This window comes from Herpailurus yagouaroundi, unplaced genomic scaffold (assembly GCF_014898765.1).
Source record: "Herpailurus yagouaroundi ecotype Mexico unplaced genomic scaffold, PumYag 100, whole genome shotgun sequence".
In the NCBI taxonomy this organism is placed as follows: Eukaryota; Metazoa; Chordata; class Mammalia; order Carnivora; family Felidae; genus Herpailurus; species Herpailurus yagouaroundi.
In genome coordinates, this window is record NW_024412391.1 from 48,990,990 (window position 1) to 49,014,358 (window position 23,369).

At 39.4% G+C, this 23,369-nt stretch overlaps 1 protein-coding gene across 1 annotated transcript in view; it reads right to left on the reverse strand.

Moving 5' to 3' along the window:
- Positions 1–23,369, reverse strand: part of DNAH11 (dynein axonemal heavy chain 11) — a 358,576-nt gene that overhangs the window by 201,940 nt on the left and 133,267 nt on the right. Inside the window, 5 exon segments of the mRNA XM_040472462.1 lie at positions 178–294; positions 3,446–3,591; positions 3,713–3,869; positions 7,453–7,613; positions 9,445–9,576. Of these exon segments, the coding sequence (XP_040328396.1) occupies positions 178–294; positions 3,446–3,591; positions 3,713–3,869; positions 7,453–7,613; positions 9,445–9,576 (713 nt within the window).

Genomic DNA, 23,369 nt, shown 5'->3' on the forward strand with positions numbered 1-23,369 from the left:
AAAAAAAAAAAAAAGAGTTAAACTTATCATGATGGAATTTCTATCAGGAATCCCAAAGCAATAATAAGAGTTTTCCACAGGAATTCTCAAGTAAAAACAAATCATTTAACAGTGCAAACCAGCAACATTAGGTGGCATGAGTGCTCCAGATGCTAAACCACAAAGCTTAACACTTGCCTGAAAAGAGCTTTGAGATTTTCTGGTAATTCAGTTCGACCAGCATATCCTGGGTTCATCGTAATAAATATTCCAACTGATGGCTTCAGTGTGATGGCTTCCCCAAGAAATACAAATCTACCGTAAGAAGAATGTTGATGGAATTAAACGTGCTCATTGAATGTGAATACACAATGACAAATGCACACCACCGCAAAATGCAAATTATTATTAGGCAGCTGTTGATTCTGGGTGATTTTCTTTACAATTCATATGCATACAATTTTGAAAATCTTTGAAGCATGTTTATTAAAAATACACTCCCTTCCCTGCAAAGAGTTACAAATATGGGAAGTATTGTTTTATATTTTAGCATGGCCATATATGCTGGAATATAAAAATGAGGACGTGGCTACTTTAACATCGAAATGGGATGTCATTTTTGCCTTTAACATGGGCTGCAATTCCTTGAATGGGACGCTGCAAAGACAGAAAATATCCATGTTAAGAGGACAAAGTGACATCTTTGTTCCACCTTTATTAAGTCTATTTACTCACCTTCCTCCTTCACTGCCTCCCATTTATTCAGCAAATATCTACTGACTACCACGGAGAGGCAGCTATCTGTGGAGCCAGATTGTGAGTGTTCAGAGAGCAGCTCTATCACTTTAGGTACGTTCCAATTCCTTGATCTCATAAAAAGGAAAGGGGGTGGTGATAATATTATCTACTTTACTGGATCATATGAGGATTAAAAGAGATTATATGTATAAATGGCTAAGAGGACAATGCCTAGAATACGGTACATACTCAACAGATGTTAGCTATGACTATCGCTATTCTCATCACTTAAATGCATTGGAGAAGAAGCGAAAGATGTGTAGAAAGATCTGCAAGGGTCTAGTTAGGCTGCTGACGGCCAGAGCAATGAAACAGGCAAGAGCCAGAGGAGCCAAAGTGAAGGGCAGTAGAAGGAAACTTTCAAATGATGGTAGAAGAGAAAGTGCTCTCTCTTGTTGAAAAAGGCAAGGGCTAGAGTAGTCGAGGAGCTGGGCCTACCTCACACAAGGGAGAGGGAAAAGAGACACAGATTTTAGGACTAAGAGCTTCTTAGATACTAGATAACTAAGAGAAGATGGATTTTGTATAGCCAAGGTAATAAGGGAGAAATCTTCAATCCCAGCATATCAGGCCAGGGAAGGCAGAGAAGCCTGACAGGGCCACTCACAGAGAGGGAGCTGCTGTAAAAGGGCCCCTGAGTGCTCTCCCGTGATACAGCAGGGATAGCCACAGTGAAGGGTATAGACTTTGAGGGGGTAGAGCCAGCAAGATGCGCATAGGCTTTGTTGTTGAGGCATGGTTCCATCTCTTAAATTCTTGAATATAAAGAGCATGTAATAATTCATGAAAACATCAAGAAGACTAGCCATCTGTCTATGGGCCAGCCTGAGACAAACAGGTACAACTTACATACACAGAGACATGGACAAAGAAGAAACTACCAGTAAGTATAGTTAGGAGTATCCAGAAATCCTTGCATGGATCAGTTATCTAAATCTCCTTAAGAAAGGATGGCCTCGGAGCACCTGGGTGGCTCAGTCAGTTAAGTGTCTGACTTCGGCTCAAGTCATGATCTCACGGTTTGTGAGTTCGAGCCCCGCACCCGGCTCTGGGCTGACAGCTCAGAGTTTGGAGCCTGTTTCGCATTCTGTGTCTTCCTCTCTTCTCTCTGCCCCTCCCCTGCTCATGCTCTGTCTCTCAACAATAAATAAATGTTAAAAAAAAAAAAAAAAGTAAAGAGTGGATGGCCTCAAATGACATCTGGGTTACATCAAATAATAAGATTTTGACTAAGAACTAAATGAAATACATCTGGGGTGGGGGGAGTCAAAAAGGAAAGAATCTAATCTTCTCTAACATGGTCTTAGAGTAGGGGCAGGTAAGGCAGCAGACATGTGGTCATAGTCAAGTGGTATCCCAGAGCCATGTGATAAAAGCACTGAGAGGTTTTTTAAGAGGTGGGAATTTCTAGATGTCATATACAATAAGTGGAAACTTCTATAATAGAGTCACAGTTTCCAGGGGCTTTCCCTCACTGGGAGATTGAACCGTCCCTATGGATAAGACAGCTAGCTGAGCAAAATGCCCTAAGGTGTGCGAGTAAGTGGGTAGGCCAGATAAAATGAGATTTCCCTGTATACAAAAAATAGTGCAAAGAAAACCACAAACAAATGTTATAAAGAAAACCACGATAATACTAACTTCTCAAATTGAGCCATCAGTCCCCAAGTGCCAGTCATGTTTTGTCTTTTAGAATGTGGCATCATGTTGAGACGCTGTTAGGCTCTGGATATATCTGGGAAGTTTTCTGGAGTAACTGAGTAACGAGCAGAGCATAGTGTGTACTCTACTGTGATGGAACATTGAGCAAGCAGTGTTGGTGGAAACACCAGGATTTTGATTTTGCATCTATTAAATATAACAGGCCTACGGGGCAGCAAGTGGAGTCCTGAGATGCTCCAACAGGCACTGTCTTTGGAGGTCAAGGTATCAGAGAAAGGAAGTCTGGGCACCCAGCAGCCACCAGCAGACAGATGGTTCTCAAAGCCACATGACTGGGTGGAATTACCAAGGGAATGAGACCCAAAGATTGAGCCTTGTGACATCTAATACTGATAGGTCAGAAAATAATAACAAAAAATAACAGCAAACACTGATACAGGGCTGACTATGTGCCAGACACTTGTCCCAGGGCTCTGCATTTAGGTACCACAATGATCAGTAAGATAGTTACTATACTTTTTCTGATTTTGTAGATGAGAAGAAATCAGCCCAGGGGCATCCCTGAAGCTGGGAAAAAACCAGGAGGATGGTGGTGTCTTGGAACCAATGTGAAGAAGCATGTCCGGCAGAATGGAGGGACCAATTGTGTCCAGTGCAAACAGAAGGTCAAGGTAGAACAGAATGGAGAACTGCTAAGTGGATTTAGCATCATCAAGAGGGTTTATTTTTTTACGTATAAATGTAGTACACCTTTGTTGCATTGAACAATTAAAAACCGCTAACAAAAATAGGAGGTTATTCAAAATCATTCTTCAAAATAAACCAGTTCCTCTTATTTTATCCATTTCACGAGACACAGATAGGCAGCAAGCAAAGAAGATGCGGTTTGCTTTTATCCATTTCACAAGACGCAGATAGGCAGCAAGTGAAGAAGACGAGGTTTGCTTCACTATTTTATGTTTCTCTTTGTATCCGTAACAACAGAAAGAAGCCAGGCGCTACTCACCTCTTTTTCCTGTTTCTGATGGCATCATGTATCATTTTCACTTGCACTGCCACCACTGACAGAACCTCCACAGAAATTCGATTGAATTCATCAAAGCAGCCCCAAGCTCCTGTCTGCACCAATCCCTTATAGATATTTCCTATGGACTAAATCATAGAGCGAGCCATTGAGAATTTAACAGAAGAAGGTTTTGAGCTATTAGTTTCAATCATTCCAAATCAGGAATAAATAATATTGTCAGAATATAACATTTTATGACTATCTTACTTTGTAGTCCATTTGCTCTGAACAGTTGAATACATAAACCATCATGCCAAGGGCACGTCCAAGATCTTTGGTGGTTTCTGTTTTTCCTGTACCTGCTGGGCCAGCTGGGGCTCCACTCATGGTTAAATGAAGTGATTGAGTTAAAGTGATGTAACACCTTTCAATAACAAAAAATACCAATGTTACAGGCTGATATCATATTTCTAGAAAACATAATGGAGAATACAACTTTGTTTTTTTAGTTTAAGAAGTCAGGCTCTACAATATGGTCATAACAATCAATATTAATATACCTAGGATTTGTTCATGGCAATAACAAGAGTCAGAATAATAATTTATATCAAATTTAATTTTAGGTTGGCTACTTAAAAAAATAAAGCATGTATTGCTTTTTCTTATTTTCTAAGAGCTGTGTATCAATACAAATAACACTTGATTTGTAATGCCATTGAATTTCTGATATGTCTAGGTAGAGATACTATTAATATGGCAGACAACGTCTCAAAACTATTGTTTATAAAAGAAAAACAGACATCTTGGTGATGAATTAAACACTGACTTCATTAAACTGATACTTAATGAATACATTAAAAGATGAGATACGTAAATATATATAAATGTAAAGTATGCAAATATATATGTATTTCAATACATAAAGCAACTACACAAAATTTGTTACATTAAAATATATATCAGGAATTCATTCTGAACATGTTGCTACATGCATTTAGATTATGATAACACCTATTTTTACAGGAAAGATTCAGAGGTTCTCAGGCTGAGGAGAATTATACAGAGACAGAATTTAATACTTGTAAAAGAAGAAAAACTAACAAATAGCAAGGATTTAACATGAGGTTTTCATAAATTACTTCTGTCTTACTACAGACAGTGGACCTAATAGAAAGACATACACATGGACATCTGTAGTCAAGGGACTAGGGTCTACTTTGCCAATCATCAGATGTTAGTCTTAAATAAGTCTTTTGACATCAATGTGCCTCTCATTTCATATTACAACGTGCCTCTGTAATATGAGGAATTTATTGTACGGATTCATTAAAAATGCCAAAGATAGATGCCTTAAAAAATTCAGAGTGCTAGGCAAACAGAAGCAATTACTTATGCAAATGTAAAGTGTATCTATATTTTACGGTCATCACATGTTTAAGCACATCTTACAATGAATATGGAAAGCAAAGACCTCTGAACTAGGAATTACAGTATTTTTTCATAGTGCAGACTATCTGCTAATAATCTTCTCTCATAGTTCCAAGTTTTGGTTGGACATGTGGCTATTTGCTCCAACTAGATTTCCCCCCACCCTCCAGCCAGGAGCAGCCAAGTGACCAAACTCCAATGAACACACTGTGTGCTGAAATGCTGTAGAGAAATCCCACAACAGCTCCTTCTAGATCTTTTGCCTTCTTTCACTTGCCAAAACAAAGGCAGAAGTCTTGTTTGGCATGTTGGCCACTTGCCAGCCTGTACTACTGAGCCCCTCTCCTCTGGACTGTTACTTATGCAAGTGACACATCTGCTTCCATGGACTTGACGCCATTATGTTTTGGGTCTCTCTGTAACGGCTTATCCTTCACACTCCTACCCAGTCCACCTGCACTCCAGCCCAAGTCTCTCAGTTACAAGCTGGTTGACCTATGTCTCTGAACCTGCCCACATAGGGAAGCAGGAACTGTTGCGGAGGTTGACTGCCCTGCCTACCACACACAAGGGGAAGATCAACATCATACGAGATGTAATGAGCATGTTTGGAAGGCAGCATTGTGTTAATGTAAACAATTAGTAAACAACCCAAAAAATTTAATGGAAAAGAAATGTTCACCAAGTGAACATCTTACACAGCACCATTCACTCTATCAAAAGGAACATTCAGCTTCCTTTTAAGCTGCAAATAAACCACATAGTGATTTTTTTTTAATCAAAAAGTTAATAAGCTATTAGTCCTCACTTACTGGCACACTCTGAAGTGTCTCTTCCCATCTTCTCCTACACCCTGTGCCTCCCTTCTTCTCATCTTTATTTATAATGGCACATATATAGTAGACTTTTAGCATTTGAAGTTTTGACTACTCTCAAGTGATTTTGTCAAGATACAAATTTTAATCTCTCACACTGAAAGAAGTACATAAATTAACCAGTTAAGATAGCAAACAGAGTTTTAGTTAGAGACAATTAAAGAGAACTGAATTAGAAAAACAGAATTACAATTTATCAGTGATGAAATCGGGAGCAGATTAATACAAGCAAGAATAATCACAAAGCTAGTGCAAGAATTTCACGGACTTCCTAAGATCATCAACACGAGCCAGCTTTACTGACATATTTAAAACTGCTGACACTTTTTTTTTCTTTTCTTCTTCTTCTTTTTTTTTTTTTTTAAGAGATGGAGAGGGATGGAGCGCAAGCAGAGGAGGGGCAGAAAGAGAAGGAGACAGAAAATCCAAAGCAGGCTCTAGGATCTGAGCTGTCAGCAGAGAGCCTGATGTGGGGCTTGAACCCACAAATGTGAGATCATGACCTGAATTGAAGTCAGATGCTCAACTGAGACACCCAGGAGCCCAGAAAAAAAAATGCCTACACTTTCATTCCCAGATAAACTGTATGTATGGTGAAACTGGATAAGTAGGAACACTCTTGTGATTTTGAGGTGTCTTTCCTCTTTCACGAATGCCCATGAATATACATGCTTTCTCTCACCAAGTAATTCAACAGAGGATGGAATACTAATATGGAATTTCATGCCAAAGTGGCTTATCCTTACCTACAACATTCTGACGGTATGTATATATTGACTTAAAGTCAAGTGGCAATGAACTTTTAATAATGGTAATCCCCTCCCCTTTGACCTACTTGAGCCATATTGGCTCTGTGTTTATCTCTCGAACGGGCTGATGTCTTTCTCATCTTAGAAACCGTACACTTGTCTCTGCCTGTCACTTTCTGCCTTAGGATGTTTGCATAGCTAGTTCCTACTTGTCATTTACGTCCCAACTCAAATATTCCCATAACCAATCTATAGTGGACTCTCCATTCAAAATGCTTTTTAACATATCACCCTATTTCATTTTTGTTTTACCATATATTACCACCTAAAATAACTTTGTTAATTTGATTATTGTTCCTCCTCATTCCCAGCCATTCACATGCCACAGTCAACGAGAAAGTGCATTCTATGAGAGCAGGACCCCTGTCTCTTTAATGAATTCTGGAAAAGCACTCAGCACAGTATTTCCTAAGTGTTTGTTAAACCATTTCATGGACCTATGTTCCCACTCTTCTCTTCTTCACTGTAGGTAATCCCTCAAAAATTAATCTGAATGTAGGCAATTCCTATGTTTACACTTTCCATAAAGGGATGCAAGTGTGGGAGGCAGTTACAAACCCTGGAATCAGAATGTTAGCCATGGATAACAGGAGAGAATGGACTCGATGATCACAAGGGCTGCCCTCTGCCATATTAATCCGGTCATGATGTCATGATCTGTCTATCCAGTGTCTCTATCTCTGCTTCTCTAATTTGGTTCTATTTACCTTGTCTCAAACTAAAGTCAATGTCTACCATGCGACTCCATTAGCCCATTTACACACGTTTTCATAGTTTCCACGTTTGTTCATCATTTTCTCTCACACCTTTCTGTTCCATCTCACACACCCTTACCCACACTAGGGGACTATTCTGGTTCACTTTTTCTCAGCTGACTTCCACTTATCCTTGTTACCTGTCAGTTAAAGGAGTGATCACTAGCCGAGGACTGTTTCCTAAATATTCATAGAAGTACTGGAACTGGGCATCACAAATATTTACGAAGCAGTGTTTCTGGGAGTCCTCCCACTGGTGACGAAGTTGAGAAAGCCAAGCAAAGGCTTGGGGACTGACAACCTGAAAATATCACAAGATCATTACATATCACAAGATATTACAAGGACACTGTATGTTTTGGGGCAACACACTTTATTCACCTAATCAATTCTGCTGATTCACATTTTATTTCTAAAATTCTCACAAGACAGTAATCTCTTCATGCTATTGCAAATCACAACTGCATGTAGACGGTTCAATACTTCATCAAAACTATGTGTAATAAAAGTCTTCATTTTAAGAAGGCTTTTACTGTAAAACAACATCAATTTTTTCAAGCAATGCTTTTTTCCCCTTTTATGAACCAGCCCAGGGGATTTGATCCCTTTTCTAACTTTATACTCTCATCATTGAAATCAGTCGGAAAAATACACTCTGTAGTAAAACATATAAACCATAATTTCTTCATGTCAGAGGTATCAATAAACTATACCTCCAACAAAGTCCATTCTAAAGCCAGTTTTGCTTTTAGTACAGAGATTTTCCACTTCATTTTTCATTAAATTAAATCACAGTATTTTTTTTTCATTGTCATTCTTTCTTTTCTTAATCCTATCCATTCTTTTTCCAATTTGAAAAAACAATTCCAGTCTCTTTCAATACATTTGTGACCCTAGGACTTCGTGGAACCATTTAAGTTACCAAAATTATTATCTACTAAATGTTCCGATGCCTAAATACATCTCAACATTGTACAACTGTATATATTAGATGATCAGAAATTAGACAAAGTCTTTACCTCTTTGAGTACAAAGGACATATTTTAAATCATAATTCATCCTACTGTAAGCCATCACCACTGAAAAAACACAATAAAGTATGTAAAAAGGTGCAAGGTCATATTCAAAGAATAGTTACCAATGGTCCATTATCAAAATGAGAATACCTGGTAAGTGGTAGAGGGGATCAGTTTTGGATTAGCAATTACACAATATCACTGATGGTCCTGAACTTGGAAGAAGTATTTTTTACACTTATGGCTTACACAAAGAAGCAGCGCTGGCACTTTCTGGAGAGAATGAAAATTCACTTTGATTTTAATAAATTGAGAAAGAGCTACAAAAACAACAGGAAACATTTCAAAATACATACATGCATTCATATTGTAAAAGGAATGGTCTTGCTTTAGAGTGCCATCGCCAGCAGACAAAAGAGGGGTGAGGAGAAAGTAGCCAACAGGCATGATTCACCAATGTTGTTCAGGAGACAAGCATACTTGTGACATTTCTAAGTAGAAATGTATTTTAGCAAAAAGCTGAGAAAATTCTTTCACATGAAACAGTGCCAGTATTTAGGAGACACAAAGGCTCTGTACAGAGGTCAGAAGGATATTCATGTCCTGAAAGTGACTTCTGCAAAGAATGTCATTTAGCCTTAAAAAAAAAAAAAAAAAAAAAAAAAAAGACAAGGGGTGACCACTATTCCTCTTTCTTCCAAAGGAAACTAATCAAAGACACACAGAGAAGTTTTAAATGACAATCTTTTTGCTATTGGCCGGGTAAGCCAGAGAGGTGATAATCACAGGCCAGCAGACCAAGATGATGATGTGTAGAAAAGCCTGAAGACAGGGAAACGAACACGGTGACTTCACGAGGTTCTTACATCCTAGGTTAGTTTTTGAGATGGTATGGATGGGAGGTTCCTGACTTGGCAAAACTCTGATGTGCAAGACTTGGGATAACTCTCATGAAGATAATTACTTAAATCAAAGTCACTCACAGTAAGTGTAACTAAATTCATAGAACTAATTAAAAATATACAACTTAAAAAACACCTTTCTTGGAAGTACTCTTGACAATAAACACCACTTTTAGGAAACAACACACAATACATGAAATTTCTATGAACTTGCCTTCTGAGAAATAAGTTTGGCCACCACATCTCTGGCATGGACGTCTATGGTACAAATTGTCATGATCTTCTGCCTATCTCCAGGTAGAAGTTCTCCCAGTAAAAGGGCTATCAGTGTATTCAACTGAGAAATCTACAAGAAATTTCGTAAAGAGAAGGTAAGGGTTACAAATATAGAATCCAACAGTCCAATTTGTGAAGAGCACACTAGCTTACAAAACTGTTTCAAGTATGTATCTCAGCTAGCCCTCAAACAGCCCAAAAGTAGAAGAGAAAGGAAGGGATGTTATGAAATTAATTACTTTAAATACAATAAATATTTTAACACCCCTCCCACCCCAAGCTGAGACTCAAGAAGGCAGGAAAACATGAGTAATGACAAAGCCAGAGGTAGAAGCCAGGTTTTCTGCCTGCACTGCACTGACTTTCTGCCCTAATGATGATAAATCCACAACTTTGCTGGGATAGAAAAGATTACAAATTTGAAAAGTCAAATTGAGCTAACCTCTGTAAAAGTATAGTAAGAACTAAATATCAAGTGGTTTTGGTTATTTGGGTTTTTTGTTTTGTTTTTTGCATAAGGGACAGGACAATTACTTTGAAAATATTTAAGACGTATAGGGGAAGACTATCCCACTTAATTCTTCTTACTCACATCCTTATTCTTATTAGGTCCAGTTATTTCTTATGTCAATATTTTTCACACTACGGGTCTCTTTCCAAAGAATGCAAGGGAATGAAATGGAATTACAGGGAAGAGAATGGAATAGAAAATGTTGCATTACAATAGAATGTGTATTGTTTTGTGAAACTATTTCAGTTTCAGACTTTTGAGGGTATACATACATGTGTAAACTAGATCTGATATAAAATATTTACCATTAATTGTGTCAAATCTAAATTAAAGTTACTCTCTTAAGCGGTCATTTTGTGAGCATATTTATTTACTCAGAACATGTCTGCCTTATTCAAGGCTTATTAGCCAGCCTTGCCTCCCCACCCCCGCCAAATTCTGCCTTATTTCAGGGTAACAGAGTAAAATAATACGGTCCCCTTTTTCCTTTTTTTCACCCCGCAAAGGGAAGTCAATTACAAACCGTTAGAGCTCCTGAGAGAGTTGGTAATGAGTGAATATGACACATCACCAGAGGCTCTCGAACCTCTGTGACCTCCTGTCAAAAACACGCTTCCTACAGCACTATTAACACATCCCAGAAAACAGCCAACACTGCAGACTTCCCCAAGCCTGCTGTGCAGCTGAACTGGAGAAGGTTATGTAACTGTACTATGAATGGAGAAGGCAGGCCGGAAGGTAATAACCATAACACATAGTTTATATGAAATCAGATTGTGCAAGGTGCCAGGCACTGACAAACCATATTGTCCACATCGTTCGATTCAATCTTTGCAAAAATCTATTACTATCCTAACTTTGCAGATGAAGAAACTGAGGCACAAGCATATTAGCAGGGGAGGGGTAATTCAAATCCAGACAGTATGCCTTCAACGTCTGAGCTCTTACTGGTCACAGCACATAAATTTTCTGTCCCAGCCTCAGCAAGACCAACCCACCCACCAACTTTGAGGTGGAGAAATCCACTGTGCAAGAGGCATTTGAGACAGGGGTGCCTGGGTGGCTCAGGTGGTTGAGCGTCCAACTCGATTTCGGCTTAGGTCATGTGGCACAGTTGGTGAGTTCGAGCCCACGTCGGGCTGTGTACTGACAGTGCAGAGCCTACTTGGGATTCTCTCTCTCCCTCTCTCTCTGCCTCTCCCCTGCTTGTGCTTTCTCTGTTTCTCTGTGAAAATAAACATTTTTAAAATTTTATTATAAAAAAAGGTCTTTGAAAGGGATTCAAAATCAAACCCAATGGAAAGTTTGTTCAAAGGAATAAAAAATATTTAGACATTCACAATATACAACATCCTTATAAGCATTTATCTACTTTTAATAGTTTACATCTATAAAATGTGGCCACTTTATTTAAAAAAAAAAAAAGCAGAAGTGATCATTATTTCACACACACCTTGTTCACTATCCCCTGGATTTTAGGTTCCATGAAGGCATATGTGTGCCTGTCTAGTACATGACTTTATCCCCAGAGCCACTAAGGGGCTAGCTGTCAAACAGTAGGTACTCAGTCTTTGCTGAGTAGATTAATATGTGTACATTATTAGCCTCTGCACACGTAAGCTGACCAACAAAATTCATAGGTATGTTGGTTAGAAAAGAGGTGTTTTGGCATTGCATATTTTCTCATCTCGGTTGAGACAGCCAGTCTTTAAAGTCTCAACTTGTATACCAGTTCCAGTATTTGGTTAAAAAGAATTGGCTGTAACGACAGTAATAATAACTTATGCCTTGTGAGAACATTTATAATTTCAAGTGCTTTCACATGCGTTGTCTTGTCTGAGGCTCCTACAACCTGTGATTTCTCCATTATTGATTCATTTTTAACAAAAGTTCATCCAAGTGAAAGATGATTAAAAATACAGCTCGTCAACATTATCTGTTCAGCATCCTATGTTGGGGATCTGACATTTTTCGGGATTAAACGTTCCTAGCAATGCTCTTTTTTAAGCCATAAAATTCTGTACCCACAAACATAGAGTTATAAAGGTCAATCATTTTGGTGGTAGTATCAGGCACTATGACTAGATGGTCATATTATCAATACCTACAAGTTTATGGCCCATGACATATAAAATGTACCTTGGCAGCTTTTAAAAAACATATAGCCTGTCGGGGTGCCTGAGTGGCTCAGTTGGTTGAGTGTCCAACTTCAGCTCAGGTCACGATCTCACGGTTGGTGGGTTCGAGTCCCATGTCAGGCTGTGTGCTGACAGCTCAAAGTCTGGAGCCTGGTTCAGATTCTGCCTCTTTCTCTCTGCCCCTCCCCCACTCACACTGTATCGCTCTCAAAAATGAATAAAAGCTAAAAAAAAAAAATTAAAAAAAAAAGAAAACATATAGCCTGTCATGTAATCAGCACTTATTCTTGCCCTTGCTCAAAGCAGTGTTATAAGAGTTTCTGCTAGGATCACAGATATTTGCCTTAAATCAACTGTCTATACCTCACCTTGAAACTCAAGCAGCTGTTTTCCTCGTACACCTTAGCTTTAGCTGGAGCATAAATAGAGCATATATCCCGAACCAGAGAGAAGCCTCCTTCCAATACAATCCAAACTCCCCTTTGTGAACGCAAAGCCCTCTAGGACCTGCCACCACTCGTTTCCCACCGCACATCACTCTGCCTGCCTGGCCTTCCTGACGTCCCTCCGTCACGGCTGCTTCACGGCCACAGAAACTCTTTCTTTCCTGTGCCTGGACATATTCCCTTTGATCTTTGTACAGCTGGCTTTCTCTCATCATCCATATCTTAGTTCAAACTCACCTCATCAGACTGGCCTTCCCTGGCCATCCCATTTACTATCATCGCCTACCCCATTATTCTATAGGTTCCTATTTTCTTTTCTTCGTGGTACTTACTAGTATCCTCCCATTCACTTACTTATTTCCTTATTTACTATTTGACTCCTCCCCTGACTATAAGCTCTAAAGGAGCAAGGCCCTTAGGTGTCTTATTCACTACCACAATCCCATACCCAGTAGAGTGGCCAGCATAAGGCACCATCTCAGTACACACTCATTATAGGAATGTAGGAAGGAAGAAATGAACAAATGAAGAACAGCAACAGTACGCACCAAAGCAAAATTTTGTTCTTTCAGTCACACAGCAAGACAAACATGATTACTGTTTCCAGGGGTTACAGGTCAAGGCAGAATGCAGATAAATAAGTATAATCATTTTGTTGGAACAAGAAGTACAAGCTACAATGGCGCACAGAAAAGGGGCCTTGCCTAATCAAGGGCTTGGAAAGACATTTCAAAGAAAAGGGTATTTTTGCTAAGACTTAAGGGATGAGTGTAATTTAGGTTGTAAAAACTCAGAGGCTGCCCACCCACGAAAGCAGGGAGTAAGCCACCAGAAGCACCCATGTGAACACCCAGCACATGGCAGATGACCCTGTCAGGGAACTTAAAGAAGTGCAGCATGGGAGAAGGGCAGAGTGTGGGAGACCACACAGGTACAGATGATGGAGAAAGAGGGGTCCAAACACACAGGGCTTGGCCAGCTTATTGAAGAGTCTGAACTTCAAGGGCAACAAGATGTTGCTAAAGGGTTCTAGGAAGTGTGCTAATAATTCGATTTCTGTTTTTAAAATATTTCTCTGCCTGTGATGATGGATTGGAGGGAAACAAGACTAGAGAGAAACAGCCCTGGAGAGGAGGGAGGGAGACAGAGCCATCCAAGTGAGAAAAGTGTCTGGAACCAGGACATTAATGAAGCGGTGAGGAAAGCGGCGAGAACAGATATATTTAGGGTAACTGAAGAGATCTGGTGGTTGATTAGATAGCAGGTAAAGTAAGAGTCAAATGGGCTTCTAGGTAAGAAACTGGTGAAGGCCATTGGTGCTTTGTTCTGAGCTTGAGAAAATTAGACAAGCAGGTTTGAGGAGTGAACATATTTTCAATGTTGTAGGCTTGATGTGCCTGTCAGACTTTCAATGGAGAAGCCCAATATGCTTTTTGGTTGTGCCTGAGGGGAGAGGTCTGGGCTGGAGATGACAGTCATGAGCATATTACAAAAGAAACGGAGAAGACATAAAAGTAGATGAAATTAGCAGGGATGTATGGTATGGTGAGAAGAAAAAGGAACATAAGTCAGCACCATAAGGAAAAGCCACAAAGGAGCAGGAGGAAGAAAATCAAGAAAAGAAAACTGAAGAAGAGCCCAAGAGGTTGGTGGCAAAGGAGAATTCAAACAGGCATGAAATAAGGGGGAGAGTATTAAAGCAAGAGGAAGTACTTCTAATGACAACACAATGCGAGGAGACAAATAAGAATGAGCCAAGTTACAGGGTTGGAGCAGAAAATGGGAGATGGGACATTAAAGGAACCAATTTTGTTGGTTATTTTGCCTGTGAGTAATGAGACACTTGGGAATGTTTACAAACTGACAGCAGTGAGCCAGGATGAGAACAGGAAGACACAGGAGAAAAGGTAGTGAGGGAATCCTGAGAGTCCACGTCAGAAGAAACCCAGAGCACAAATGAAGAAGTGGCTCCTGACACTCAGAGGCCACGCTTCCACTCTCACAAAGAGTGGTGCACAGAGCTCAGTATCAGCCCCATCGCCATTCATCTAGTTCCTCTCTGACAGCAGCAACAAATAATAAGAGCTGACATTTAATGAGCTCTTACTACCTAATAAGCACTGTGTGTGTGCACGCGTATGTAGGCATATACATATATACGTACATAATTCTAATTTAATCATCACGATAGCCCTGTGAGGGAGGTACATTATTCCAATTTTATGTATGAGAATTTGCTCAAGCTCACACAGTTATAAACAGTGGAACCAGGGTTTAGGACCAGGCACTAGGATTTTACTGTGTATTCATTACCCTGATTCCAAAACCAGACAGAGACCCCACTAAAAAGGAGAACTATAGACCAATTTCCCTGATGAACATGGATGCAAAAATCCTCAACAAGATATTAGCCAACCAGATCCAACAATACATTAAAAAAATTATTCACCATGACCAAGTAGGATTTATACCTGGGATGCAGGGCTGGTTCAATATCTGCAAAACAATTCACGTGATTCATCACATCAATAAAAGAAAGGACAAGAACCATATGATCCTCTCAATAGATGCAGAGAAAGCATTTCAAAAAATACAGCATTCTTTCTTGATAAAAACCCTCCAGAAAGTAGGGATAGAAGGATCATACCTCGAGATGATAAAAGCCGTATACGAGCGACCCAACACTAATATCATCCTCAATGGGGAAAAACAGAGCTTTCCCCCTAAGGTCGGGAACAAGATAGGGATGTCCACTCTCACCACTGTTATTCAACATAGCATTGGAAGTCTTAGCCTCTGCAATCAGACAACACAAAGAAATAAAATGCATCCAAATCAGCCAGGAGGAGGTCAAACTTTCACTCTTCGCAGATGACATGATACTCTATATGGAAAACCCAAAAGATTCCACCAAAAACCTGCTAGAACGGATTCATGAATTCAGCACAGTTGCAGGATATAAAATCAATGCACAGAAATCGGTTGCATTCCTATGCACCAACAATGAAGTGACAGAAAGAGAAATCAAGGAATCGATCCCATTTACAGTTGCACCAAAAACCATAAAATACTTAGGAATAAATCTAACCAAACAGGTGAAAAATCTATACACTGAAAACTATAGAAAGCTGATGAAAGAAATTGAAGAAGACACAAAGAAAGGGAAAAAGATTCCATGCTCCTGGATAGGAAGAACAAATACTGTTAAAATGTCAATACTGCCCAAAGCAATCTACATATTCAACGTGATTCCTATCAAAATAACACCAACACTCTTCACAGAGCTAGAACAAATAATCCTAAAATTTGTATGGAACCAGAAAAGACCCCAAATAGCCAAAGCAATGTTGAAAAAGAAAACCAAAGCAGGAGGCATCACAATCCCAGACTAAAAGCCATACTACAAAGCTGTAATCATCAAGACAGTATGGTACTGGCACAAGAACAGACACTCAGATCAATGGAATAGAATAGAGAACCCAGAAATGGACCCACAAACTTATGGCCAACTCATCTTTGACAAAGCATGAAAGAATATCCAATGGAATAAAGACAGTCTCTTCAGCAAGTGGTGCTGGGAAAACTGGATGGCGACATGCAGAAGAATGAACCTGGACCACTTTCTTAGACCATACACAAAAATAAACTCAAAATGGATGAAAGACCTCAATGTGAGACAGGAAGCCATCAAAACCCTCGAGGAGAAAGCAGGCAAAAACCTCTTTGATCTTGCCCGCAGCAATTTCTTATTCAACACGTCTCTGGAGGTAAAGGAGACAAAATCAAAAATTAACTACTGGGACCTCATCAAAATAAAAATCTTCTGCAGAGCGAAGGAAACAATCAGCAAAACTAAAAGGCAACCGACAGAATGGGAGAAGATATAAGCAAATGACATATCAGATAAAGGATTAGTATCCAAAATCTAGAAAGAACTTCTCAAACTCAACACCCCAAAAACAAAGAATCCAGTGAAGAAATGGGCAAAAGACAGGAATAGACATTTCTCCAAAGAAGACATCCAGATGGCCAACCGACACATGAAAAAATGCTCAACATCACTCATCATCAGGGAAATACAAATCAAAACCACCATGAGATACCACCTTACACCTGTCAGAATGGCTAACATTAACAATTCACGCAACAACAGATGTCGGTGAGGATGCGGAGAAAGAGGATCTTTTTGCATTGTTAGTGGGAATGCAAGCTGGTGAGCCACTCTGGAAAACACTATGGAGGTTCCTCAAAAAACTAAAAATAGAACTACCCTATAACCCAGCAATTGCACTACTAGGCACTTATCCAAGGGACAGGTGTGCTCTTTTGAAGGGACACGTGCACCCCCATGTTTATAGCAGCACTATCAACAATAGCCAAAGTATGGAAAGAGCCCAAATGTCCATCGATGGATGAATGGACAAAGAAGAAGTGGTATATATATACAATGGAGTATTACTCAGCAATCAAAACGAATGAAATCTTGCCATTTCCAACCACATGGATGGAACTGGAGGGTATTATGCTAAGTGAAATTAGTCAGTCAGAGAAAGACAAAAATCCTATGACTTCACTCATATGAGGACTTCAAGAGACAAAACAGATGAACATAAGGGATGGGAAACAAAAATAATATAAAAACAGGGAGGGGAACAAAACAAAAGAGACTCATAAATATGGAGAACAAACTGAGGGTTGCTGGAGGGGTTGTGGGAGGGGGAATGGGCTAAATGGGTAAGGGGCATTAAGGAATCTACTGAAATCATTGCTTTAGTATATACTAATTTGGATGTAAATTTTAAAAAATAAAAAATAAAGTTAAATCAAAAAATAAATAAATAAAAATAAAACCCACAACTTCCCCACATGGATAGCATATTCATTATCAGCTCATCCTGGCCAGAGAAGAGCTGACATGCAGAAATAAGTAGGTATGCACCACTTGTGAGTTCTCTTACTTGGTTAAAAATGGAAACACTTCCCAAAAAAGCCACATGCATCATGACCACCACTGAGGTTTCTATGTCACAAATGTCTAAGACACTAAGGTGTTCAAAAAGAGGGCCACCTGCCTGGTGGGATGATGGTGAGCTCACCGTGAAAGAACATGTCAGGCAAAGAAAGCAGCAGACTCAAGGTCAGGAAAAGGAATGGTTCTTTTTTTTTTTTTTATTTTTTTAATTTTTTTTTTTTTTAGTTTTTTTATTTTTGTGACAGAGAGAGACAGAGCATGAACGGGGGAGGGGCAGAGAGAGAGGGAGACACAGAATCGGAAACAGGCTCCAGGCTCTGAGCCATCAGCCCAGAGCCCGACGCAGGGCTCGAACTCCCGGACCGCGAGATCGTGACCTGGCTGAAGTCGGACGCTCAACCGACTGCGCCACCCAGGCGCCCCAGGGAATGGTTCTTGATACAGGTGGTAGCTGACTGTCCATTTTGGCTGGACCCAACTCCTGTGGTGGTACCCCATTAAGAGAACCTGTATGGGAACCTAAAGAACCAGGTCCCTAAATGCTACAGGCTTAAACAAGGCAACACAGGAAGAAGAACATCTTCCTTGCAGCAGAAGGGCTCCAATTTCACCAGCATCCGACACGGCAGATTTCCCAACCTGCCCAGCCCAGGTGTGGTGGCCATGAAGCTGGAAGGGCTCTTCTGCTGAAATACTAAGATCTGAGCTCATGGTCCTCAGCAAACCAAAGTGAATATTGCAATGTAACTACTATAGCCCTTTCCGGGGGGGGGGGGGGGGCGGCGTGGAGGGGTGAGCTACCAGAACCCTCAATCCCTTCCCAACTGGTTGTAACACAGAAGTAACATTCTTTTTGTTTTATAATGAGAGCATCTAGGATCTCTAATCCTGAAAAACACCCAGGTTTCAGCTTTAGCAGGGTCAGAAACAATGGATTTTCATTTTAGCTGGAACAAAGGAAACTGCAAAAGAAACTAGATCCCATAGTCCTTTGACACTATCAGATCATTGCGGCAGCCCTGTTTGTTGCCTTCCTTTCCACTGTTCATCTCCTACTACTCCTCTAATCATATTGGTAAAACCACCACAAAATTAAGCAATGAATGTCAGAGACAGCAAGGGTAATCACCTCATTCTTGACACTAATGGAAATGATTCCAAAGTTTCACCATTAAGCATGATTTTCTCTGCAGGTTTCTGATAGATATTCTTCATCGAGGTAAAAAGTTTCCTTCAAATCCTTGCATTAGAAAAGAGAAAGGTGTAACATCAATAAGCTCCCACCTTAAGAAACTTGAACAAGAGGAGCAAATTCAAGTAAGTAGAAGGAGGCAATGAAGATAAAGCCTACATATGTGAAATATAAAACAACAGAGAAAAATTAACACAAAGATTACTTCTCTGAAAATGTAAATAAACCTGATAAACAAAAAGAAAGTCTGATTAAAAACAGAAAAGCGAGGGATAGAAAACACAAATCACCAACACCAGGAATGCAAGAGGGACATGATGTGAGATCCTCCCGATGTGCTAAGGATAATGTCAGGAAACAAAGACCAATTCACGTCAATACATCTAAAAACTTAGGTGCAGACAGTCAATATTTGACTCTACTGCAGCGATTCTGCGTAGCCACCACAGCGCGAATGCAGCCAAACACAGAGGCACTGGGTAGGATTGGGCCAGAGGGCTGTAACTTGCCAGTCGTTGACTTAAATGAAATGGATGAATATCTTGAAAAACACAATTTTCAAAAGTGACACACGAAAAAAAGAAAAAGCTACATAGCAGCATATATATATAAAAGAAATTGAATTATGGGGCACTTGGGTGGCTTAGTCGGTTAAGCCTCTGACTCTTGATTTCAGCCCAGGTCATGATTTCGCAGTTTGTGAGATCGAGCCCCACATTGGGCTCTGCACTGAAAGAGCGGAGACTGCTTGAGATTCTCTGTCTTCCTCTCTCACCCAAAATAAATAAACAAACTTAAAAAAAAGAAAAAAAAAGTTCCACAAAGAAAACTCCAGGCCCAGATGGCATTGCCAGTGATTTTTATCATAAACTCTTTCACAAAATACATGAGAATAAAATACTTTCAATTCCTTTTAAGGAACATAATGCTGATCCTCAAACTGGCATAGGTATTCTAAGAAAATTACAGATAAACATCACTGAAGAACATATATAGAGAATTTCTGGGCAGAATATTAGCAAATGAAATCCAGCAAAAATACATACACACATATATAAATGACAATCATAACCAAGTAGAGTTTATTTCAGGAATGCAAAACTGGTTTAGCATTCAAAAATTCACCACAGTGACAGAATAAAAGAGGCAGACACACAAATAATCTTAACAGATCTGAACAAGTTCAAGGTCTCTTCAAGATAAAAATTCTCGGTAGGCAGCAATAGAAAAGTTCTCTATTTCAGAAAGGGCATCTACAAAAGCCTGTAACTACTATCATATTTAGTGGTGAAGATTTAAATTTTTCTTCCCTGAGACTGGAAACTGGCCAGAACGTCTGCTGTAACTACTTTTATTCAACACTGCACTAGCGGTCCTAACCAAGTCAGTAACTCAAGAAACGGAACTAAAGGGCAAAAAAGAATAGGAGACAGGAAGTAAACCTGTCATTACTGACAGATGATATGTTCAGGGACACAACAAAGCCTATGAAATTCTTAAAAAAAAAAAACCTGACTAAAATTAAAAAGCAAATTTGGCAGAGTCCTAAGACACATGGTGAATATTGAAAAATCAATCTTATATACCAGCCACAAATATTAGGAAAGAAAAATTGTAATTGATTAGAATATGTTTACAGCATCAAAACATATAAACTATCTAAAAGTAAGCCCAGCAAGAAATGTGTAACACCTTGACACTGAAAACAAGAGAAATATTTTGAGAGAAATTAAAGACAACTTATGTCAAAACATACACCATGTTCTTGGAGAAGACTCATCATGGTTGAGATATCCACCCTTCCAACATTCCTATTTATACTGAATGTCATTCCAGTTAAAATTTAATTAGGATAAAAGATTAGGCTTCTAAAAATAAATACACAATATGATAATTTATGTAGAAATGAACAGAACCTAGAATGATCCAAAAAATTTTGGGAAAAAAATTAAAAATAGAACTAAGTTGGAGGCTATATATAACATGATTTTAATGCTTACTATAAAGTTACGGTAATTAATACAGTGTGGATTTGGCATGAAAACACAAAAATAGAGGAATGCAACAGGGCAGTCTGGAAATAGACCCCTACGTATATACTCATTTGACTTTGACCAAGGTGCCAAGTTAATACAATAGAAAAGAAAAAGATGTATGGATCACAGATCTAAATGAAAAAAAAAAAAACCATAACCATCAATCTCCTAGAAGGAAACAGGAGAACATCTTCATAACACTGAGATACACAAGAATTTCTTACAAATAACAGGTATCGAGCAAAGAAAAATTTGATACACTATAAACATTAAAATGAAAACATTCCATTCCCAAAACATACCATTAATAAAATGAGCAGTCCATTCATTTCCTGACAAAGGAATTGCAACCAAATAAAGAAATCCTCTAACAATAAAACAACAAACATCCAATTAAAAAAAAAAAAAAAAGACCTAGGCAAGTTATTTGAACAGATACTGCACAACAGAAGATACAGGAATGCCAATAAACATGTGAAAGGTTACTAAACATCTTTTTTTTTTTTAATTTTAGAGAAAGAGTACACACAAACACGCATGGGGTGGGGCAGTAGAGGGAGAGGGAGAAAAAAAATCTCAAACAGGTTCCAACTTCAGCACAGAGCCCAAAACAGGGGCTTAATCCCACAACTCTGGGATCACGACCTGAACCGAAATCAAGAGTAAGAGGCTCAACCAACTGAGACACCCAGGCGCCCCTCAACATCTTCAGACATTAGAGATAAGCCAATTGAAAGCACAGTGATACAGGGGCACCTGGGTAACTCAGGTGGTTAAGCACTGAGTCTTGATTTCAGCTCAGGTCATGATCTCACAACCATGAGATTGAACCCTGCATCGGGCTCCATGCTAAGCATGGAGCCTGCTTGGGACTCCCTTCCTCCCTCCCTCCTCCCTCCCCCCCCTCACTCTCTTTCTGTCTCAAATAAAATAAAGTTAAACACACACACACACACACACACACACACACACACACACACACACACAGTGAGAGACTCTTTCACATCCAGCAGAATTGTGAAGACCTATGACGCCCAATACTGGCCGGAATATGAAGCAACTAGAATTGTGTCACCTTGTTAATGGGAATGTAAGAATGGAGAACTGTCTGGCAGTTTTTTTTTAAATGGGTAAACATATACCTTTCCTATGATTCAGCCATTTCACTTTTAGATACTTTACCCAGGAGAAAGGAAAATATAGGTCAAAAGACTTGGATAAGAATGCTCCAAGCAGCTTTAGAAATAGTCTCCTCGGGGCGCCTGGGTGGCGTAGTCGGTTAAGCGTCCGACTTCAGCCAGGTCACGATCTCGCGGTCCGTGAGTTCGAGCCCCGCGTAGGGCTCTGGGCTGATGGCTCAGAGCCTGGAGCCTGTTTCTGATTCTGTGTCTCTCTCTCTCTTTGCCCCTCCCCCGTTCATGCTCTGTCTCTCTCTGTCCCCAAAAAATAAATAAACGTTAAAAAAAAATTAAAAAAAAAAAAAAAGAAATAGTCTCCTCAAACTGGAAACCCCAGGGTCAATCAACAGAATACACAAAGCGTGGTATAGTTATGCAATGCAATTCTAAGAAACAAAAAAGAAGGAACTTCTAATACATGTAACAACATGCTTGTTAAGAAATGAGACGGGTCTGAGATTTTACTCTACTTGCATGCTAAAGTCAGCCTGGCAGACAGTAAGGGATGCTGGCAGAAGACACAGAGCCTCTGAGTCACAGATAAAAGAGGGTTCATTAGAGCAATAGTATTTAGTATCAAAGTATCAACATTTACACCAATTCCTGACCCCCAGCTTTTCAAGGATAATCCCAAAAGAGCCACATAGGGCTTGTGAATGCTGTGAGCTGTGTCATAGGAGAGGAACCTTGAGTTTAGGGAGCCTAAACTTTTCTAACAGACAGTAAGCATGTCTGACCTTTGCCCTGGAAGATTTTATCTTTATTTTACTGGAGAGTAAGCCAATCTGCCCTTTGCTCTGGAGAGAAACACTGTCTTCTAAGGATGTTTGTTATACAAACATTCTTGCGAAGATAGTCTAGAATAAAGGCAATAAGTACCTCTGCTCAAAAAATGTACAAAATCTGAGACCCACAATAGATTGTCTTCCAACAGTGTTAAGTGAAAACTCCAGACCAAAAAAGAGGATAGGTTAGTTCATGAGACTGTCCAACAGAATTTTCTCCCATATTTTATCAATGCCTGTGTTTTGCAATGTTTATTAGCACTCTGTAAAATGAATAAAATGATTTTCCATTTTTTCTACACTCTAGAAGAGCTGATATATAATGGTACTTTTATTTTTTTAAACTTCTGATGAAACCACTGGAGCAGGGCTCAACTTAGGGTGTGGGTATGCAACTTCAACAACCTTAATTACTGTTTCAATTATTTCTGTAGTTACTCGTCTACTCAAGTTTCTACCTCATTTAAAATCTATTTCAGAAAGAGTGTTCATGGAGAATCACCTGTTTATTTTAGGTTTTTGACTTAACATTTAGCATAGAATCACACATCAGATTATATGGTCTTTTTAAAATCTCTTCTCCTAAGAAGTTATAGTTCCTTTCC